This window comes from Sminthopsis crassicaudata, chromosome 5 (genome assembly GCF_048593235.1).
Source record: "Sminthopsis crassicaudata isolate SCR6 chromosome 5, ASM4859323v1, whole genome shotgun sequence".
Taxonomy (NCBI): domain Eukaryota; kingdom Metazoa; phylum Chordata; class Mammalia; order Dasyuromorphia; family Dasyuridae; genus Sminthopsis; species Sminthopsis crassicaudata.
This window is the reverse complement of record NC_133621.1, coordinates 100,349,386-100,370,906: the sequence shown is the minus strand read 5'-3', so window position 1 is coordinate 100,370,906 and position 21,521 is coordinate 100,349,386. Positions and strand designations below refer to the sequence as shown.

The 21,521-nt window shown below is 36.8% G+C and overlaps 1 protein-coding gene across 1 annotated transcript in view; it reads left to right on the top strand.

Moving 5' to 3' along the window:
- Nucleotides 1–21,521, top strand: part of LOC141542966 (maltase-glucoamylase-like) — a 157,702-nt gene that overhangs the window by 79,745 nt on the left and 56,436 nt on the right. Inside the window, exons 46-67 of the mRNA XM_074267708.1 lie at nucleotides 116–286; nucleotides 1,170–1,322; nucleotides 3,781–3,975; nucleotides 4,810–4,964; nucleotides 5,262–5,430; nucleotides 5,722–5,818; nucleotides 6,934–7,046; nucleotides 7,824–7,949; nucleotides 9,060–9,188; nucleotides 9,300–9,410; nucleotides 9,623–9,685; nucleotides 10,382–10,516; nucleotides 11,063–11,150; nucleotides 12,862–13,000; nucleotides 14,729–14,862; nucleotides 15,104–15,138; nucleotides 15,227–15,343; nucleotides 15,956–16,104; nucleotides 16,956–17,040; nucleotides 17,389–17,445; nucleotides 18,755–18,879; nucleotides 20,597–20,685. Of these exons, the coding sequence (XP_074123809.1) occupies nucleotides 116–286; nucleotides 1,170–1,322; nucleotides 3,781–3,975; nucleotides 4,810–4,964; nucleotides 5,262–5,430; nucleotides 5,722–5,818; nucleotides 6,934–7,046; nucleotides 7,824–7,949; nucleotides 9,060–9,188; nucleotides 9,300–9,410; nucleotides 9,623–9,685; nucleotides 10,382–10,516; nucleotides 11,063–11,150; nucleotides 12,862–13,000; nucleotides 14,729–14,862; nucleotides 15,104–15,138; nucleotides 15,227–15,343; nucleotides 15,956–16,104; nucleotides 16,956–17,040; nucleotides 17,389–17,445; nucleotides 18,755–18,879; nucleotides 20,597–20,685 (2,635 nt within the window). The remainder of the gene's footprint in view (nucleotides 1–115; nucleotides 287–1,169; nucleotides 1,323–3,780; nucleotides 3,976–4,809; nucleotides 4,965–5,261; nucleotides 5,431–5,721; nucleotides 5,819–6,933; nucleotides 7,047–7,823; nucleotides 7,950–9,059; nucleotides 9,189–9,299; nucleotides 9,411–9,622; nucleotides 9,686–10,381; nucleotides 10,517–11,062; nucleotides 11,151–12,861; nucleotides 13,001–14,728; nucleotides 14,863–15,103; nucleotides 15,139–15,226; nucleotides 15,344–15,955; nucleotides 16,105–16,955; nucleotides 17,041–17,388; nucleotides 17,446–18,754; nucleotides 18,880–20,596; nucleotides 20,686–21,521) is intronic.

The following is a 21,521-nucleotide window of genomic DNA, read 5'->3' as shown; positions in this document are numbered from 1 at the left end:
AAGCAGGTAAAATGAGTTAATAGCATTTTGTCCTTTGGGTATCTTGGAGAAGGTAATTGTTAAAGAATTGGAGGTAGGGCAGATAACATTTAAAGTGTCTTTGGATGTCTTTTAGAATCATCTAGATGTGAAAATTATAGACAGGAACTACAGTGATCCAAATGGCCTAGCATTTGAAGAAATCAAAATCTTTGGGCTGGACCTCAAACCATTTATTGTTACTGTGAAAGAAAATAATGTTCCAGTACAAACTAATGCTGAGATCCAGTATGATCCTGCAACAAAGGTAAATGTTTGCTCAATTCTAGAGGGTCACAGTCAGTGGGGGAACTCTGAGTAAGGTATAAGACCCTTCAGCCCAGAGGGAATCTGCTAACAATGTCTGGTTCAGCTTCCCATCTCCCCTTGCGGTGTCTCACCCTTCCTGAGAAGTCAGGGGGCAGTGACAACCTGTGTTGAGATTGAAGAAGAATGATATCGGGTGGAAGAGTGATACCAGGTGGCAAACTACATAAAATAGCAAGTTGTATAGGTGGTTCCATGTGAGCAGTGTTTTTTTTGTTATATTATGAAAAGTGGAAAGCCCATTTTTCCATCATCATCAGGAGTTCCACCTCATCACTTCTCCACTTGGATGGTATATCTTAAACACCCCATTGTGGGGGCTCTAGAAAGCAGGACACAACACTCAATGATTCTCATTTTTTAGACACTGAAGCCACTCAAGTTTTTCTCCAAAATTAAGTTTTCATATTTCATACCTTTAAGTATCAATCTTTTATTTTATATTTTAATTGATGTTAAAATGGGAATCTTCCTAGAATTAATTTTAGACATCCTTTCTTTATAGAGGATATCATAATGAATTAATGTATGCTTTAGATAGAAGTATAGATTTGGAATTAACATGTTGATAGTAGCAGAATTAGAGCTGAGTGGAAATTAACTTCAGGACTGCCTTCTTATGAAACAAAGAAGTCTTCTCCAAAAATGTCTACAAACAGATGTATACTTGCTTTTTCATCATTTTTCTCTTTTCCATGGCTGCCTATAATTATGGAATTGAAAGGTCAAAATAATCTTTCTAAAGAGTAAAAAACTCTGAAACATAAGAACCATCAGAAGTTCTTTTTCTTCAATATTCAGTAACATCCTTTCTGACTTGACAGGTTGCTAACATCACAGGGCTTCACCTTGAACTGGGAAAAGAATACACAGTAGAATGGTCAGCCCAGTTCACAAATACAGAAAAATTTGACTGCTACCCTGATGAACAAGGTGTCAATGAAGAGAATTGTCGATTACGTGACTGTGTCTGGGAGGTAAGATTTGACAGAAACACACACTAGGCAAAAATATTCCCTCTCTCTTTCACTTTTTTCATCATATTTGTACCTCCTCTCAATTTTAATGATAGAGGTAAGATAAAGCAGCTTAGAGAGAGATGAGAAGCAAATTTTAGAAGGATAACCATGAATGGGAACAACCATGGCAAAAGTAGTCTAGTCTCTCCTATAAGCTATCAAAGTAACCCTGATGTTTTAATTATAGAAATATTTATTTCTGAAAATGCTGAAGTGGTAACTAGTTATGACAAAGTACATGGTCATCTTTGTAGGGTACTTGATTTGTATATACTTCAAGTTTATCTAATTAGATAAGGGTGAAAAAGTAGGGATAGATAGAAATCTTTTTGACTCTTGTTTATACTTTCTTTAGTCTGTCTCTGGGTTCAAAATCAGAAACATATGGGTGGCATATTCCTCTGTGAAAAAAGGGGGTGGGAAGTGGAGAAGAAAGAAGAACCAAGAAAAAAATCTTGAAAAGAAAGCCACCTTGGTGTATTTCATTGAGGGTTGAAGCTGAAAGCAGGAAAGACCTACTTAAAAATTCTAGCCTGATGTTTACCATTTTTTGCTGAAAAATTCTCATATTATCTCAGTCTGTTTCCTAATCTGCAAAATGAGGAAAAGAAATTCTGTCTATTTATCTGATAGATGAGTTAGCAAGATTAAATGAACTAATAAAGGAATGAATTTGAAAACTTCAATGAAATATACATTTTTGTACTTAATTTTGTTTCTATAGGAAAACACCCTTTCAGTCAAACTTCTACATCTCATATACTAACAGGATAGTGCATATGTGATATTATAAAAGAATTTATCAAATAATTAATATGTGCCAGGCACTGTGGCAATTATCAATGATACAAAAAAGGAGGAAAAAAAAGTTTTTGCCTTCAAGTTGGTCACACTCCCATTGAGGAGACAATGTTAATTAGGTAACTGTAAGATAGATGTAGAGTAGGTAGAAGAAAACTGAAGGAGACAATAATTTAACAATATGGTAGAGACAGTAGGGTACTGGTGCAGCCCTTCTTCCTTCAGGAGCCTGATGAAGGGACAGAGAATCCAAGTTTGGAAAACAGTCAATTTAAAGGCATGGAGATGGGATGAAGTGGACTGTGATATTAAAATGATTGGAATCAAGTCATTATAGTTGGATCATAGAGTATCTGAGGAGTAAAGTATAAATAGACTAGAAATGGAGGAAGGAGTCGGGATGTAAAAGGCCTTCAGATACCAAATGAGATTTTATATTTGATCTTAGAGGTAAGAGAAAACCCCGGGAATTTAGTGGGGGATTGTTTAGAAAAAGCACTTTGGCTCCTAAGTAGAGAATATGTTTGACTATAAAGCGGCTTGTGGCAGTGAAATAAACTAGAAGTATATTTTAGGGTAGCTAGATGGTACAATGGATAGAACACAAAGACCAAAGACCAAAGACTTGAATTCAGTTCCAGCTTCAGATACTTACTATCTATGTGACCCTCAGCAAGTAAGGGCAAAAAAAAAAAAGAAAAATCTCAAAGAAAATAACCAACTATTTAAATATATTTGCCAAGAAAAAAACAAAAACAAAACCCAAAAGGGATCAAAAAAAGAAAATACCACTGAACTGGGAGAAAACATTTCAGAAAGAAGAAATATAAGAAAACCTTCCTACCCTATCCATTTTTCAGAGGCAGGAGATCTATAAGTATTATACTTTGTGAATATTCTCTGATATTTTTTGATGTGTTGATCACTTTTGTTGATTTTTTTCCCCCATTCTTTGTTAACTTCCATTCCTTATTTCCTCCATCAATTTTTCTTATATTCATTCTTTCCCTCTCCATTCTTTTTCTCTCTCTGTCTTTTCTTTCTCAAGTCTTCTCATTTTCTTTTTCCCTTTATCCTTCCCAACTCACTATTCCTCCAATTAAAAAAAATATCTTATCTGGTATGGTTCTGTGAGGGAAAAAGGAAAAATAATTTTTTTTTAAAAATATCCAAAAAAACTTGAGTATGAATTAATGAGAATCTGTCAAAAAGATAGCTATGCGAGAGGAGAAAATATATATGAACAAAAATGAAGGAAGACAGGAAGGGACTCAACATTCCTCATTGTATTCACTTGATATATGATGTTCTATATAGCTGGTCTGAAAAGAGAAATAATTGGGAGTATAATTCAATACAATATTGAATTTGGAAGAATAAAAGAATGGCTGAAAAATGTTATGGGGACTTTTTGAATTCTAGGTAGCTAAAGAAGCATGAAGACAAACAAATAACTTAAACCTCATCAAATGGGATAGATAGCTAAATATAAGAATTTCCTAAGAACTGAACATAGGAGAAAAAGACAATAATTTCAAGGAGATGGGGCTAGATATAATTATTTTTGTTTTGTCATTCTCATGCCATTTCTATTTTTTTTTTTTTTTAATTTTAGGAAGTCAATTCCCCTGGAGTCCCTTTTTGTTATATCACAAAATATTATTATGCTGCCTCTAACATTCAGAGTAGTCCAGCAGGCCTGACAGCAACTATCTCCAGAATTCCTGGAGCCAGCCACTATCCTTCTGCTCCCATAGATCAACTTCGCTTGGAGGTGACTTTCCATACAAACAACATGCTGCAGTTCAAGGTATGCTCAGCTTGGCACTCTTATTATCAGAGTGGTGTCCAGGAATCATCAACATTATTTTTCTGCTGTATACATTGTGGCATGTTAACATAGGTGTCATGATTCTCTCTATTAGTATTATATGGGCCAATTAACAATCCAGGGACCTTTCCCCACCCCTTCACTTCCCCAAACAAAGTTTCATCTCTAAATTGGGCTTTTGAACGGTCAATCTTGATAATTCAGGCAGCAGAGTAAAACAATTGATTCGGAGAGATGTCTACTGAGATTATCTGTCTAAGATAATTTAAATATAAAGTTCACATAACTTTGCTGTTTAGATAAATCACAGGATCTTAAGATTTAGAAGTGAGAAAAACAGATTGCCTGGAGATACCACAAATCTTCTGGCTTTAGTTCCATCTGTATGGATTTGGATTACAGCATTTCTAACTTCACAAGAATGAATGAACAAATGAATGAAAGTTTAATTAATTTACTATTTGCTGAGTACTAGGGCTATAAACACAAAAGTGAGATAGTTCTTCCCCTCAAGGACCTTAACAATCTCATAAGTTAGTTATACTTGGAATTTTAAATAGTAGAACTACTATAGAATTCTTATCAGGCTTTCCCTTAAAACGAAAGGATTTATGTTTACTTGAAAAGCAGAAATTGAATGAAAGTACTTCTCTTGCCATGTATTATTTCAGGACTAAATTTCAGGACTAAAAGCTGATTGAGCCTCAGAATTTATGGAATCAGATCAGCATTAAAATGAGAGAATCTTACTTTAAGACTATGAGTTTATGAACTTTGAGTTATTTATGGAGACAGTGGTTTTCTGTTTCCTAGATTGACGATGCCAATAACAAAAGGTATGAAGTCCCAGTGCCCTTAAATGTTCCAAGCTCCCCCATCAGCCAATCAGAAAATCGTCTCTATGAGGTAACCATCAAGGAGAAACCATTTGGAATTGAGATTCGCCGAAAAAGCACAGGCACTGTGATGTAAGTTGGTTTCTACTGCTTAGGAATAGTAGGAAATGGGCAATCAGAATTTGACTTGACCTTGTATCATCCTTGTTCTCATACCAAGCCCCTTCTTCTTATGCCTAAATCCCATTTGCTGTAAAAACTTCTACAGTCAAGGTCTTCAAAGGTACAGACACTTCAGAACTTTCTTTGTTCTGAAATCTAGTAATTGAAGTGAGAGCAATTGTGACTATTCTGGAGATCCTGTGGTATGCACAGGGGAGCACAGGAATTCTACTCTCCTTACAATCCTGATCTGTTGTTGTGTTTCAGTTGGGATTCCCAAGTCCCTGGCTTTACCTTTAATGACATGTTCCTGCGAATCTCCACCCGCCTCCCATCCCACTACATCTATGGCTTTGGGGAGACTGAGCACAGGACATTCCGGAGGGACCTCAACTGGCACACCTGGGGAATGTTTTCTCGAGACCAGCCCCCAGGGGTAAGGGTCAGCAACTGGAATATCATAAGACATGTGATTTGTTTATTCACACATATTCTTTTCTTTGGCCCTCTTCCAGGATTAGCAACTCAGGCTCTTCTATTGAGGCTAATTATGAATCTGAATAACCCAACTATAAATTCTTATTGAGTTGAATCTCCCTCTCATTTTTCATTTTTCTTGGCACCTTGAACCTCCCCCAAGGAAAATTGTAGATCCAGCTTAAATACCATTTTCATTTGTGTTCCTTGGAGTAAACGATGACTGACCTCTTTTCATCTGTTGATGTAGTATAAGAAGAATTCCTATGGTGTGCACCCCTATTACATGGGTCTGGAAGAAGATGGCAATGCTCACGGAGTGCTCCTGCTTAACAGCAATGCCATGGGTAAGATGATAATTTCTTTACTGACCCCACTTAACTGAAGAGATCTGGAAAGTTTCTGAGTCGGACAATCCCAAAAGAATTCCGATTAAATAAAATTCAATTCAGAGTTATTAAACTACATCTATGAACAAATTACTGTACTATTATCATCAAGAAAGATAGAGAAAAAATCCCCACGATCCATACTCTTAAACTGTCTTTAAACTTAACCTGCCTTTAAATAGAGGAGACACAATATGTATATAAGTAATATGCAAAAATGTTCTTAATAGGGAATAGATAGTAGGAATGAACAAGGGGCTCTAAAAATATAGAAGAGGGAAATCATTTGTAGGCATGAGGGAGAAAAAGGGCATTTTAAACAAAGGGGATAGTTTGAACAAAAGCAGGGAAAGTTTTGCGAATTATATCATAGAATCATCAATTAAGACTTGAAAGCAACTTTAGACATTATTAATCCTGTTCTCACATTTTATAGAAAAGAAAAGTTAAGGCCCACTGAGCTTATGAAGTGACTTATGTTTATTCACATGAATAAAAAGTGAGATAGTATTTGACACTTGTTCTCTGACTCAAAATTCAGCCTTCTTTGCAGTTTAAAGTGAAGGAGTAATTAGAGGAGTCCAGGTTTTATGACTATTTTGGGGCAATAATCTTATCTGTAATGCTAATTAGGAAAATAAGAAAGAAACATGGGATGGGGAAGGTGAGGGACTTGTTTGGAAGGACTGGTTGTTAGATGTGAGAAGATTTCCATGTGTGGAATTTGCATTAGGCAGAGAAATTGTAAGTCTAGAAAAAAGATAGACAGAAGAAGATAGATAGAAGAAAAGAAAAGCGCCAAGTTGGAGATGTTGATTTTGAACCATTCTTATTTAGCTGCTAGAACTTCATGGTGAAGTTCATGCATATAGAAAGTGTTCTAATTCCTCAGATACAGAGAGAGTCAACTGCCAGTTCTGAATAAGGATAACTGTAATAACAATGAGAGCTCTCTATAGATGGAACGAACTTAAGGAAGTTGTCATTTCTCATCACTGGAAGTGTTCAGAAGATAACTAGAGTATCTCCTTCCTGTGATGGTGAGAGATACTGAACTTTATTCCTCCTTCCAGATGTGACTTTCCAGCCCACCCCTGCGCTGACATATCGTACCATTGGAGGCATTCTGGACTTTTACATGGTTTTGGGGCCAACTCCAGAGCTTGTCACTCAACAGTACACTGAGGTAGGAAGTCGTGAAATCCTACCTGTCGATAATCAAATGTTACCTGAGAAACTTTAATATCCTTAGCACTTTACAAGTCACATCCATTCTTCTCCTCTGTGTACAGCTTGTATCTACCTAGTTATCTTCATGCATGTGAGCTCTTTAAAGACAAAAATTTTTGCCTTATTTGTATCCTCAGTTCCTGGCAATAGTAAATATTTAACAAAGCCTATTGATTCATCTACTTCCATAGGCACTATCTTTGCAGCAGCATATTAGAAAGCAATAAAGAAAACATCTTTTACTATTACATTGTCATAGAGATCTTTTAGGGACAGTCAGTTCCTATTTATTATGCCTGAAAAAAATCACAGTTTTTTTTTTTTTTTTTACCAAAGTATTTTTTTTTCCTAATACATGTAAAGATAATTTCATTATGCATTTTTGCAAGACTTTGTGTTCTAAATTTTATCTTCCTTCCTTTCTTCCTTACTTCCCTCTTTCTCAAGATAGAAAGCAATCTGATACAGGTTAAATGTGTACATTCTTCTTAGACTTTATTTTTCTATAGTGCCTAAAGATTTACACAAATGATCTCTCTTGAAATGGTAGAGATTCCCAGGAATCCTGCCTTTCTAATTTCATGTGCTTTGCATTGCAATTAACCTGAATTTTGAGGCTACCACAAGTTACAGGAAAACTGTTTAGTGATTCTATATTTGATACTGGTTTATGTTCCTTCCCTCAAGGGAATCGAATCTATATAAACTATATTTTGTCCTTTTTTTTTTTCAGTTGATTGGCCGGCCAGTGATGACTCCTTATTGGGCCTTAGGTTTCCAGCTGTGTCGCTATGGATACAAGAATGATTCTGAAATTGCTGAACTCTATGAAGCCATGGTGGCTGCTCAGATTCCCTATGTATGGACCTTCTCTATCCAGCGCACTCACACCTCTCTCCTTATCCCCCAAATTCAGCCTCTGTAATTGTTCATTTCTCCTCATGCCTTTGAATTCCTCTTTCTCTGGCTTAATTATGAGAAAGCTCTCACACATATTTTATATATTTTTAAAATTTTATTTTTTATAAAAAATTATTATCAATTATAAATTATTATGTAATATTATGTTTTTAATATTATATATTATATAATAATTATTATAAATTATTATAAAATTATCTTTTTTTACACATTGCTTTATAATCATTTTGAGAGAAAAAAATCTATAATTGAATTAGAGTATTAGAATATTAATAACAAATGGAGGATCCCATCTTGTTTTTGTCCAAACATGCAATTTCACTTCTAAGTATCATCCATCTACACTAAATATTTGTAAAATAATATTTTATTATTTTTCCAACTTACAAGTAAAAACTCCTTTAACGATTCTTTTGAAAAATTTGAGTTCCTAATTCTCTCCCTTTCATTACCCCTTCCTGAGATGTTAAGCAATTTGATATAGTTTATATATTATACTGAATTATTGATTGAGAGCAGAGGGATAAGAATAATAATTATAGTCATAGATTTAGAGTTAAAAGACAACTTGGAGAACTTGGAGTCCCATCCCCAGAGGAAACTGGGGCAGAGCTTGTTTAACTGATTTACTCAGGATTCCAATGCTAATTGTCTAAGCTAGCACTTGAACTTAGGTCTTCTTCATTCCCAAACGTTGTCATTTCCACTATATTCCACTATTATTTAGAGGTATGAGTGCATAGGTATTTCAAAGGATTTTGATTTCATTTTGAAATGTGTCATATTATTTTGCTGGAAGATTATGTTTATAGACTGGTGCAGCTTGAAGTTTTACAGGTTGATAATATATCGAGTATCTCATTCACATTCTAGATATTGGTAAGGAGAAGCAGTCTAGGAGTGATTGTGATAGATTCCAATCCAGAGTTTTAACCTGATTCTGAGAAAGAATATGTACAATTGATCTTCTACATTGCCCTACTGAAAAGACTTGCTCTGGATCTGTTGTCATGGAAGTGACATTCCCTCACTTTCCTGTTTCTTCCAGGATGTGCAGTACTCAGACATTGATTATATGGAGAGGCAGTTGGACTTCACCCTCAGCCCCAATTTTGCAGGTTTTCCCAATCTGATCAACCGAATGAAGGAGGCTGGGATGCGAGTCATCCTTATTCTGGTATGTGACTGAGAAAAGTTTTTATGTTTTCTTGCTTATTGGGCATTGACCTCCTTTTCTTTGAGTAATTCTGTCTCTAACACTCCCCTAACTATCATCTGTTGATTGCAGGACCCAGCCATTTCTGGCAATGAGACCCAGCCATATCTTGCATTCAGTAGGGGATTACAGGATGATGTGTTCATCAAATGGCCAGATGACAGCGGCATTGTTTGGGGAAAGGTAGAGTTTGAGATGAGAGATGTTAATTCTATTTCATGACCGAATGTGAAGGGTTATCAGGATATTTATGGCTGAATGACTCCTTTTATCTCTATGTTTCTGTGTTTGTGTGAATGAAGGCAATTAGGACATAGGATGTTTTATTTAAGCAGATTGATTCCAGGAATTCTATAGATTCTTTACTATCACATATCCTCTTTTTTTTCCCTCAGGTTTGGCCAGATTTGCCTAATGTCATCATCAATGGATCTCTTGACTGGGACACACAAGTGGAGGTAAAAGATTCTTCAATATTATGACATGTGGAAGTTTTGATTTTAGAGAAGTGTTTTGTATCCCCTAGATTGTGAAGACTGTAATCAGAGAGAAGCAATAGTTTTCTCTTCCTTACTAATCCACCACTCAATACAGTACCTGGCATATAATAAGTATTTAATAAACGATTTTTTTTTAAATTTTTGACCAACCAATTCTTAGTGAGATTGGTCATGTCCCTTTGTGAAGTCTCCAAGATGCTGATACTGTATCCCTTTTTAATAGTTCTCTCTGTCTCTTTCTGTTTCTGTTCTTTCTCTCCATCTTTGTCTATCTGTCTGTCTCTTTCTCTGGCTCTGTCTCTTCTTTTTTTCCTACCATACTTTTTGGGAAGTATCCTTCCTTAAAGATTACACCTTATTTTTGAATTCTTACTAGGCAGGCTTCATATAGTGAGTGGAGGTTGGACTTTTTTCTTACAATTAGGCTGAATCAATCTATAGTCTTGGGTTTATACATGATACTTTATGCCGCTTTGATAAGTATTCATTTGCTTTGTGACTCTGTAAACGAGCTAAGAATTCTTTTGAAAATGCTTTGAACTTTTCCAGAAGTTATCTGCAAGAAGTAGCAGAATTGCAAATAATAAGTATCAAAGAAAGGATTACTGTCCAGCTACCTGATTGATCTGTCTGGTGGTTGTTTCATCTTTACAGTTATACAGAGCTCATGTTGCCTTCCCAGACTTTTTCCGCAATTCAACAGCCACGTGGTGGAAACGGGAATTGCTAGAACTCCACACGAATCCCAATGAGCCACAGAAGAGCTTGAAGTATGATGGAATGTGGATTGTAAGTGTGTGTTTTTGTTTGTGTGTATATGTATGAGTCAATGTGCAGATATAAACATAGACATATGTGCTAAAAGATTGTATATGTGTTTGATTTTCACCCTTGCATGATTATTCTGCAGTGGAGTATATCAGGAAATAATGACATTCTGGGCACAATACCTTGAGGTTGCCATTTTCTAATGAGATTTTAAATATGTCAGCATTTCTATCATACATTCATATGACTTTCTCCTGCAGGAAAGTTGCCTAATGTATCTGCACATCAGGGAACTTATCTTTTTTTGTTTTTAAATTGTTAAGTGAACTTAATATTTCCCTTAAGTATATTTGAGTCTCCAGCATGACCTGGAAGAAAGCAAGGCCCAATCTTTCCAGATGACCCCCACCAGTGCCTAAGCTTTTCCCTTCTGATTAAATCAGTCCCCTTTCTGTGATGCCTGTGCCAGGTGGAACCATTTGTTCACTGCCATCTGCCTGGCAGAAGGGAATTATAATATAATACATGTAATACACCTATACAGAAAGATTTGTTTTACATTTTCAGGATATGAATGAGCCAGCCAGCTTTGTGAATGGGGCAGTTCCTCCAGGCTGCAGGAATACCACGCTCAATCGTCCTCCTTATATGCCCCGTAAGTCCATTTCCTATTGGGAGATTTTACCTAGACTCAAGATGACCTTGACAAAGAGAACTGAGATGAGGATTTGCCTTCATTCATTACTAGCAGACATTGATATGACAAAATCTTAAGGAACAAACCTATAATAAGCATTCTAAGCTGTCTTACTTCACCTCATAGGTACAGGTATGCATAGAGCAGAGGCAAAATGCTTCATGACACCATTGAGCAAGCATTTTTACGAATGTTTTTCCTTAATAGATATTACATTGAAGGAAACGGATGTTGTATCATGTGAGGATGAGGAAAGAGCTAAGCAAAGAAACCAACCTGTAAAAAGAGATAGAAGTAGGATAATAATGTTGAGTTGGCCTGTGTATTGTGAATGCAATATAGAATAAACAAGACTGCATAAGTATGTTAGTATCAGGTTATATAAGCCTTGCAGGACCTTGTTTTTTATCCTTTAGACAGTAGGGATCACCAAATCTTTTTGATCAGGGAACTCATATATCATATGTCTAAAAGTGATTTTTGACAGTGTGCAGTGTTGATGTTGGAAAAAATTTTTGAATTTTGTCCAGAGGCAATGACACCAGTTGATTTTCCATCCAACACCTTGGAGCAAGCAAACTTTTGTCTTCATTTTTAAATGGTCTATGAGATGCCATTCCATTTTTTTAAAAAAGAGAAAACTGGTGGATACCAAGAATGCAGCTTCTAAAAGATCTTTTTCACAAAACTGTGCATCTTGGGGAATTGGTAATTCCGTATTCTGGACTGGGCCTCTAATAATTAGTTTATCAGAAAGTTAGTCAGTGGTTAAAAGCAAATTCCTTGACCAAAAGTGTGGGAACATTTGTTGCAAGAAGCTCAGAGAGGAGATAGCTTACGAATTTGAGCCTACTTTCCTGCTTCCCAAAATGTTAATATTTTTCTTTCACTTCTTTTCCAGCAACAATGTTTTTGTTTAAGGCAATTGTGTTTTTCTTTTTAATTCTTTTAATTGCTCTATAGCATTTGTCATTGATTGAAACTTCCTTGTCAGTGGAGATTGTTTCTTTCTTTGTATTTGTATTTCTAGTCCCTATTAGACTAGCTGGCATAATCAGCTAATTAATTCATGATTGATTATTCTCCCCTCCTCCCCTCCATCTCTTTGCTTCTTCTTATCTGTCCATTTCTTTTTTTCTTCTAAAACTTTAAGCCAGATCTTTGCAAAGGCTCTGGACTTTAGAGAGCTACGTTCTTGCCTCCCAGTGATTAGTACTTAAGGACCCTTTCTTTACAAGTTCCATGATCCAGGAATTTCCTACAGTATAGAGCAAAGAACAGTGGATTTTGTTCTTAGGCTAAAACTAAAGTCACAGCTGTTCCACTTAGTATTTTTTCTAATCTTGGGGATATTTCTCTATCTCTCTGGACCATGGTTTTTCCTTATTCTTCATAACTGACATGGACTTAATCAATTCTCTAATGTGCCTTCCATTACTAAATCTAGTGTTCTGCATCTGGGTTATGCTTAGCTTTCTATTTCTATTGGTGTTTCCTATTGAATACCATGCCCTGGTGTTCAAGGGTTGTAGGTCTGACCTGCTTTTCTCTTTCAAACTCATTCTCTATCCTCTCTCATCCCCTCAGCTCCAGTCATCTCTTTCACCACCACCAGATGTGAAAAACTTGCCTCTGTAGAGTGCTCTCACATCATTGAATCTTTCCTCAGATCTAGAATCAAGAGACAGAGGCCTGAGCAGCAAAACCCTGTGCATGGAAAGTCAGCAGATCCTGCCTGATGGAAGCCCAGTGAGACACTATGATGTGCACAATCTCTATGGCTGGTCCCAGACGAAGCCAACATATGAGTAAGTCCTTGCCCCAACTCTCCCATAGTCCCAGAGGTACTGGGTGAATAGAAATGGAATTTCTAAGAGGATGGAGAACGGATATTCCTTTAAAATCAACTGATCCTTAACAAAGACTCTGTTTTTCCTTCCTTTCCAATAGAACTTGCCAGGGATAAAGAAGTTGCTATTTTATCTTCTAATCATCTCTCTATATATAAATAGATAAACTATTGAATAAGTTAATGAATAATCTGAATATATATATATTCCCTTAAATCATACAATCTTAAATTTACGATCCCAGCTTATATAAGAATAAGTGGTTCAGGACTATATATATTTCCTAAAGCAAGGTACATATATGTAAGACCCTAAAACTGTGTAATGTTAATGACCAAGAAAGCTAACTCAGTCCTGTGTCTCTGTGTGTGCGTGTGTGTGTGTGTGTGTGTGTGTGTGTGTGTGTGTGTGTACTTAAAGGGGCAGTGTCACCAGTGGCTAGATATTTAGCTCAAATTCACAAAAAATATCTCTGATACATACTGGCCAACTGACCCTAGGCAAGTCATTCAATTAATCAGGGCACATTTCTAAGACTATAAATCAGGGGTTCTCAAACTAAAGCCCGTGGGCCAGATGAAGCCCACTGAGGATGTTTATGCAGCCCGCTGGGTTATGGCAAATGGGCTGAGAGGTGAAAACAGTGTGAGGTTTTGTTTTTACTATAGTTCAGCCCTCCAACAGTCTGAGGGACAGTGAAGTGGCCCCCAGTTTAAAAAAGGTCCCTCCTTTTGTAGAAGTGGATTCTGTGGGCCACAAAATTCCAATTTATAACAAAAATTATATGATCAGTGAATCTTTTTAGGAATAACTCTGGTATTCCTAAATCAATTGGGTTCAAGATCTTTCTCAGGTCAGGGACCTTTATGCTTGAGGAACTTTTAAAAACATTGAGAGAATATAAAAAAAATCAAAGGAAATGCTGGTTTTGAAGCAAAGTTCAGTAGAGAGAGGGAAGCAGTGATCCACAGCTAGACTTGGAGTGAGGAATTTTTATATTCTCATTATATTAATTATATGACTCTAGCTAGTAACAAATACAATGAATATAATCAGTAATAGATGGTGGATTAATCAAGCACAACTCTTATCCTAACAGCATTAATTGGCATAATTATCTCAAATTTAATTCTATTCTGTTTATTTGACTAAGATAATAACTGATACCCATCAAATTATAAAGAAATGACTAATTGCTGACAGAATTGGTGTATCAAAATCATTCCCACATTTTCTCATCAGAAATGATGATATATATATATATATATATATATATATATATATATATATATATATATAAATAAAAATTGCAGGACTAATTTATATTTTTTCTTTTTTGATCAGTATATATTATAGATCAGAATTATTCTAAGTGACACGGTATTAGGACAGTAAATCTATTCAAAACTTAAAGTATGGCCCTCTTCTCCTCCTACATTTATATACACACAATAAAATTAGTCCATTACCTTATATTTGTAGATAATTAATGTACAATCTAGTTTCAGTTCCTTCCTGCACCAAGTACAGATTGCAGTTATGCTCCCACTTTCCCACTTCATTCTCATAGTCATTGCCTGAGAATGGTCCTCAGTTCTTGGGCTTTACTTAGAGCTTTTGAGAGGGAAAGAGGTCCTTGGTCCTTCGCATTTAGGTTGTGATTTCTTATTTTTCTTCCCTGATCAGAGGTGTGCAGGAGGCTACTGGACAGAGAGGAATTGTGGTCACTCGCTCAACCTTCCCTTCTTCAGGACGCTGGGCAGGACACTGGCTGGGGGACAACACTGCAGCATGGGACCAGCTCCATAAATCCATCATTGGTAAGTGCAGGGCTAGTCCTGAAGGCTTCCCTTGGAGGGGAAAGGAATCTAGCCCAAGTGGTCAGTAAACTGATAATTATTTTGGATTCTTGAAGAGAATCAGAGAGGAGTCAGGTCATTGTAACACTCTGTGTGTATTATGGGACTTTTCCCCATGATGAGCTATTTAAGTCTAGAAACAGGGTAGATCAGAGCCCCTTCACTCTACCAACTTGCCTCATTGCTGTGGTTCTTATTGCAGGTATGCTGGAATTCAGTCTCTTTGGAATATCCTATGTAAGTCTCCCTCAAGTCACTTCATCATTGTTAAGATTGGTTCAGAACCTTCCAGCATCCTCATTGTGTTCCCCTTTTCTGTTCTCAGACTGGAGCTGATATTTGTGGGTTCTTTGAAGATGCTGAATATGAGATGTGTGCTCGCTGGATGCAACTTGGAGCCTTTTACCCTTTCTCTAGGAACCACAATACAATTGGGCCCAGAGTAAGATACCAGCTTGTTCTCCAAGCCTGCCCTGGTACCTGGTTCAGTTCTTTCCCCATAAGTTAATGGATCCCCTCTTTCCTGGAAACCAGCTCATTAGTCACCAGTCCATCATTTCACAACAGACTGTGTAACCTGCATTTCTGGTACAGCTTGCTAGAACATCTCCTTTCTACCATAAACTCAAGAAAAAATGATTTTAGAGAGCGGAGATCTCTTCTATTCTGACTGACCTCTGGGCAGTTTTCACAGTTCTTTCAGGAGATTACAAAGCCAGGGCCCCCCAATGTTTCACAGTATGATCCAGATTTAACATGACACTGGAAAATTGCTGCAGAAGAAATATGTTAGGTGTGTGCTGTCCATGATATATTTTTTATCAGGGCTCTGACTATTTGTAGGAGCACTAAGGTATCACAAAACAGGGAAAGAAGAATCAGAATGTCTTCTTAGCCAAGATCCGTGGGGATGATAGCCTGGGGAATTAGGAAGCATCCCTGGCTGCTTCTGCAGATTCTCTGTGTAGCACAGAGTGGCTCCTTAGGTATCCGGCCTATTTCCCAGTGCAGTAAAATGAAGGATTTGTATGAATATTTCTTCCCATATCTGTAGAGACAAGACCCTGTGGCTTGGAATTCCACCTTTGAGGATCTTTCAAGAAAAGTCCTTCAGACAAGATACACACTCTTGCCTTATCTCTACACCCTGATGCACAAGGCCCATGTGGAAGGCAGCACTGTTGTCCGGCCCCTCCTTCATGAGTAAGTGCCCACTCTGTGTCTGGGGGTGCTTTGTGGGATTCCATTTTGAATCTCAGTAGAAAGTCCCTTAAGGTATTGTCTATCCCTCTTACAGTAGTGAGGCTTGAGAACAGGGCCTGTCTAATTTTTTCTATTTATGTCTATTTGTTTTACCACTGCCTTGTAGCTAATAAATACTATATTAATCAATGTTTCTTCATTTATTGATTCATTCTAAAATGTTTGTTTCTTATATACAGAAGTAGCATATGAAAGCGAGCATGACCTTTGGAGACCCAAAGATTTGTTTGTTTTCTTGCTATTTATTTCAGATGTGATAGTAGCTTGTGACCATGAACAAACCACTTCTTTTTTCTGAAGCTAAGGTTTATTATCTGTAAAGTGGGAAGAATGCACTTCCCACCTCATAGGTTTGCTGAAGAGATATTTTTAATATAATTTTTACTTTAAAAAAAAATGAAAATGATGTAGTGGTATTTGAGAATCTAGAAATTTGGTTTAATAATATAGTGAAATATAGTGTTGATAATATTGATTTTCTTTTTTATGACTGGAATAGGTTGAAATTAGTTTGCAACTGATTTTCTGAACATCTGCATGATAATAAGAGAAAGCCTAGGGCCTATAGAGTAAGGAAAGTCAAGTTGGTATTTCACATGCACCATTAATATCCTTACCTGTACCTGATTAAACTAGTGCTGGAAGAAGGAAGGAAGGATATAAAAGGAACAGAAATTGGGCTTTTCCTAAACCTATGGATATTTGTCATAATCATGAACTTAAGGTCTTTTTGAGCACTGAAAGAGCATTGTCCACACCACTGAGTTGTGATACTATGTTTTTCCATTCAGGTTTGTGGAAGACAAAGAAACATGGGACATAGATCTTCAGTTCTTGTGGGGTCCAGCCTTCTTAGTCAGCCCTGTCTTGTCTGCTGTGAGTATAGATTTTCCTGAACCTGTATAAGCTCCAAACTAAAAAAACAATATTAAGTAGTAGAGATGGGTCTGAGCTTCGCATTCTGAGTGTTCTGGGGCTGAATTGTTCTGCAGCTTTAAAGGATTTTTGGTGCTTCAGTTTCCTTGCCTGTAAATTGAATGGTAGTCTGAATTATCCCTAAGTGATGGGGTCATTGGAAGATAATCACAACATGGTAAATCCATAGAATATTTGCTTTTGAACATGGTACATTTGGCAATTATTAATCTTCTTAATCCTTCTAGGAAATTTTGATGAATTTGTCCATGTATTTATTTCACACACAGAAATTTTAATTTATTGTAGAATTCCCGGAACGTTACTGCCTACTTCCCTAAAACCAGTTGGTATGATTATTACACGGTAAGTATCTTTTATGGGGCATAGGATATTATGTTTCCTCTGTTCAAAATAGTATCTAATTTCTGGAAAGGGAAAAGATTTTGGAGGCTAAGATATCTCAGGCTGGAATATTGTTAGGATGTGTGTAATATCTGCCCCATGCAGCTCTTGCATAGTTGCCCCTATAATGCCCTATCATTAGTACTCTTTCAAGTTTTACTGATCTTGTGTTTTGGTGGCTGGGACTCAGCCAAAGGCAGCATTTTTTAAGCACTTTGCAAAACAATGGAGATCTTGGGAGCTGAGTTCAGTGATTATATTCCAAGGGAGAAGGGAAGCTCTATGAAAGCATCAGAGTCCTTTTTGCTTAGAAAGTCTAGAACACTTAATGTAGTTTACATCAGGCTAGTGCTTCTTTCCTTAAAGTAATCACTTTCAATATATTCCATAATATCTGATATATAGTAGATGCTAAATAAATGGTCATTGAGTGTTTTGAGCTTCATTCCCTCATCTATAAAATAATGATAATAAAAGACTTTTAAGGTGCTTCTTATTCATCCCATACTGAGAACATTCTCAGAGATTCCAAAGGTATCTTTAATGCTTTTAGTTTAAAAATGTTCTAGTGCTGTTTTTCAAATTTCCCTGAAGACTAAGGCACCATAGCCAAGGCAGGGGAGGAGTAATTAATTCTTCCTAACTTCCACTCCCTTAATGTTCTTGATAAGCCTGACTTCTGTGAGCAAAGAGTGTAAGTAGTGACTCTTGCTTATTCTCACTGTGTAATCTTTACCAGCTTTTTTCAAGGTTACCTTTTCAAAAGAAGAATGCCAGTATCTTTGATCTCTTGTTTATCTTCTGTCCCTCCTTGGCAATTAGTTTAGTGCATTGATTGCATATCCACTGTATGCTGTGCCCCACATTACTTTCTGAGGCTGGCCATGTGGAAGTCTAGGGAAGAGTCTCTGCTCAGGGGGAGCTCATCGCTCTAGTTAGAGAGATAGACTAAGCCCACAAAGAAAAACTATAAAAATCTTTGAGATACTGAAATCTTTTTTGAAAGCTAAAGTGAGCTTCCCTGAATAATGGGTGCAATTTAGAAAGGTTTCTTCCAAGAACAGCAACATTTGATTCAAAATGGAGCAAAAGATGGGAGGAATGATGCAAATTGGCCCCAAAGGAATCCATAAATGAATGGATCAAGGAGTCAGGAAATGAGAGGCCATGGTGGGTTAGGGAAGGCCTACAAGTTAACCTATAAGTTAATCAGGCACCTTGTGAGGTGCAAGGATTCATTTTTCTCCTGGTTTCTTCTGTTTAACTCTAGGGCTCAGGTGTTGGAGTGAGGGGCCAGTGGACGAGCCTGCAAGCCCCCTTGGACCACATCAATCTCCACGTCCGTGGAGGCTACATTCTTCCATGGCAAAAACCTGCCAATAACACCCACTATAGGTGAGTGAGGGGATGACCACCTTTTCCCTTTCCAAATATGACTCCAGTGCTAATGGTGACTGTCTGCTTTGCCCTTTTCTTGAAAAGTAGAGACCAAAGTCCTGGAGTTAGAGTCCCAAAGGCTTGGGTTTTAGTTGACTTTTGTCTGTGTGACTCTGGGAAAATCCCACCAACTCTGAGGGCTTCTGTTCTGTCATTGGACTCAGACATCCTACTTGACTGAAATTATACTGACAGTAACAAAAACGGTCTAAATATTAAGGGGTTGTGTAACTGTCAGTCAGTATCATTTCTTCAGTGGTTTTTTCCTGTTCTCTTTTTTTGTTGCTCATTACCAAGAACATCACAAGGATCAGACTACTTTTGTTAGTTATTTGGGGGCTTTGTGAGAATCTTGCATTTTCACTGGCTGGAATGTTCTCTCTCCTCATCTCTGCCTCTTGACATTTTTTGTCTCCCTATTACTTCGAGCTCCCTGAAAATAGAGACTTTGTAAATTTCTCTTTGCCTTCTCAGCACTGAGCAAATGCCTGACCTGTAGTAAGCACTTAATATTTCTTGATTCACTGACTGTTAGATAATGTATTATATGAATGCCCCGTGCATTGTGATACATTTCAGGGGAATACTTCATGATTTACTCCATGACAGAGAAAATACAGTGAACTATGTTGAAAATATATCTTTATGCATTTTGACGTGGTCATGATTCTGCTTACTATACTTTTCTGTTTAATGTATTTCAGCAATTATGAGAAAAATCTCTAAACATAAGTATCCTTGTAAGAGGCTTCAGGGATAATCTTTCCATTTACATGGACTCTACTTTAATTCACACCTTTTCACCAATCTCCCAGCTATTAAAGTGCCACAGGGCAAGCATTTAAAAGCTGGTCAAACACAAAAAAGAAATGATACAAGGACACTCTCCAGGTATTTCTTAAATATGTTAGAATCAATTGTATGACACGGGAGACATTGGCACAGAACTGCCCAGCATGCATTCATCACAGAAGGTGCTGTGCTCTATGAACAAAGCCAAGTAGAATGAGTCCAAAAGAAACATGAGCTGTGCAAAATTAGAGAAGCTACCCAAATGGTCATGTGGACTATTTGTGCCCCACCAGTGTGACAGAGCCTTCTGAGCTCATGCTGATCTGATCAGCCACAGTTGCACACACTGCAATTTGACTCTAACAAAATGATGCCATTTTGGTTCTCTTCGAGAAGGAAGGACAACTACTGCACCTATATAAATTTGCCTTCTTTGCATCTGGATTCTCCTTCTCCAAACCATCCTCTACTTTATTGCCCAATTGAGAGTCCTACAACATAATTCGACCATGCCATATTTCTGCTTGGAAAGTTTTAGTGGCTGTCTTAGATAAAGTCCAACCTCCTTTGTGTAGCTTATAAAGCCCTTTACCCAAATGGCTCTAAACTTTCCAAGCTGATTCACATTATTTTACCTCAAACACTTGAACTGAGCTCTTTGTATAGTCTGTTTCACATGCCTGGAATGTTCTCCATTTTTATCTTGACCTCTTGGCACCCCTTAGTTTCCCTCTCAACTGCAAACTCTGGCAAAAGATCTTTTCTGAATGCTCCAATATCACATCAAATCCAAAATGTCTTGTTTATTATACATTAGTTTTCCTGTGAATAGACTACAATTATGATACATGCTGAAATCCTCTATAAATTCTGATGTTTACAGCCGGAAAAACTCCTTGGGACTTATCGTGGCTTTATCTGATAATGGGACAGCTGAAGGAGAGTTTTTCTGGGATGATGGACAGAGTATTGGTAAGTTAGATTTTCTTAAATTCAGTTGCCACACTTTGTCTCTTTTTCTTTCTTTCTCTTTCTCCTCTTTAATTTTTCCTTTTAATCCCCTCTTTTTCCTCTATAACTTTTACCTACTCTCTTTTTTTCTCCTCTTTAATTTCATGTATTTTCTCCTCTTCTATTCTTTCCTTCTTTAATTCCTTTTATTTCCTTTCCTTTATTTCTTCTCTCCTTCTGTCACACCTCCTCTCTTACTCTACCTTGCTTGCCCCCTCCCTTTTTTTCTTCTCCTTTCTTCTCCTTCTTTCATACTGTCTTTTGATTATGTCAGAAATCATAAATTTATTTGAAGTGCTATGGAATTTTCCTGCCATACGTAGAAATTAAATGACGTGCATAGGCCCATGCAACCAGGGTAGGAATTCATTCAGGTATTTTGTTTCCAACAACTTTTTCTTTCCTTTAAATAACTTTAAGAGAGTGTAAATTTTAAATAATGCACCAGTTCTCACTGGTAGAGGAAGTGTCTAACCAAGAACTCTAAACTAATGAAAACACTCTCTTATTACTGTTTCTAATGATAAGAACTAGAAACCTTTAATGTGAAAATTAAGGTGAAACATACACATGAAGTCTGAAAGATTTCTTTTTAGACACTGATTCCAGTTTTTTCAATGTCCCTTCTGAGCAATGATATATTCAAGTAGGAAAGAATGCCTTCTTGGTGATAACATTTTACAGATAAGAATAATTCATTTAAAATCAATGCCTATTCTCTAGAATAATCCTTATTTTGTCTCCTACAATCATAAGCGTCTTTGCAATAATTTTAGAATCCTGAGAAATATTCATGG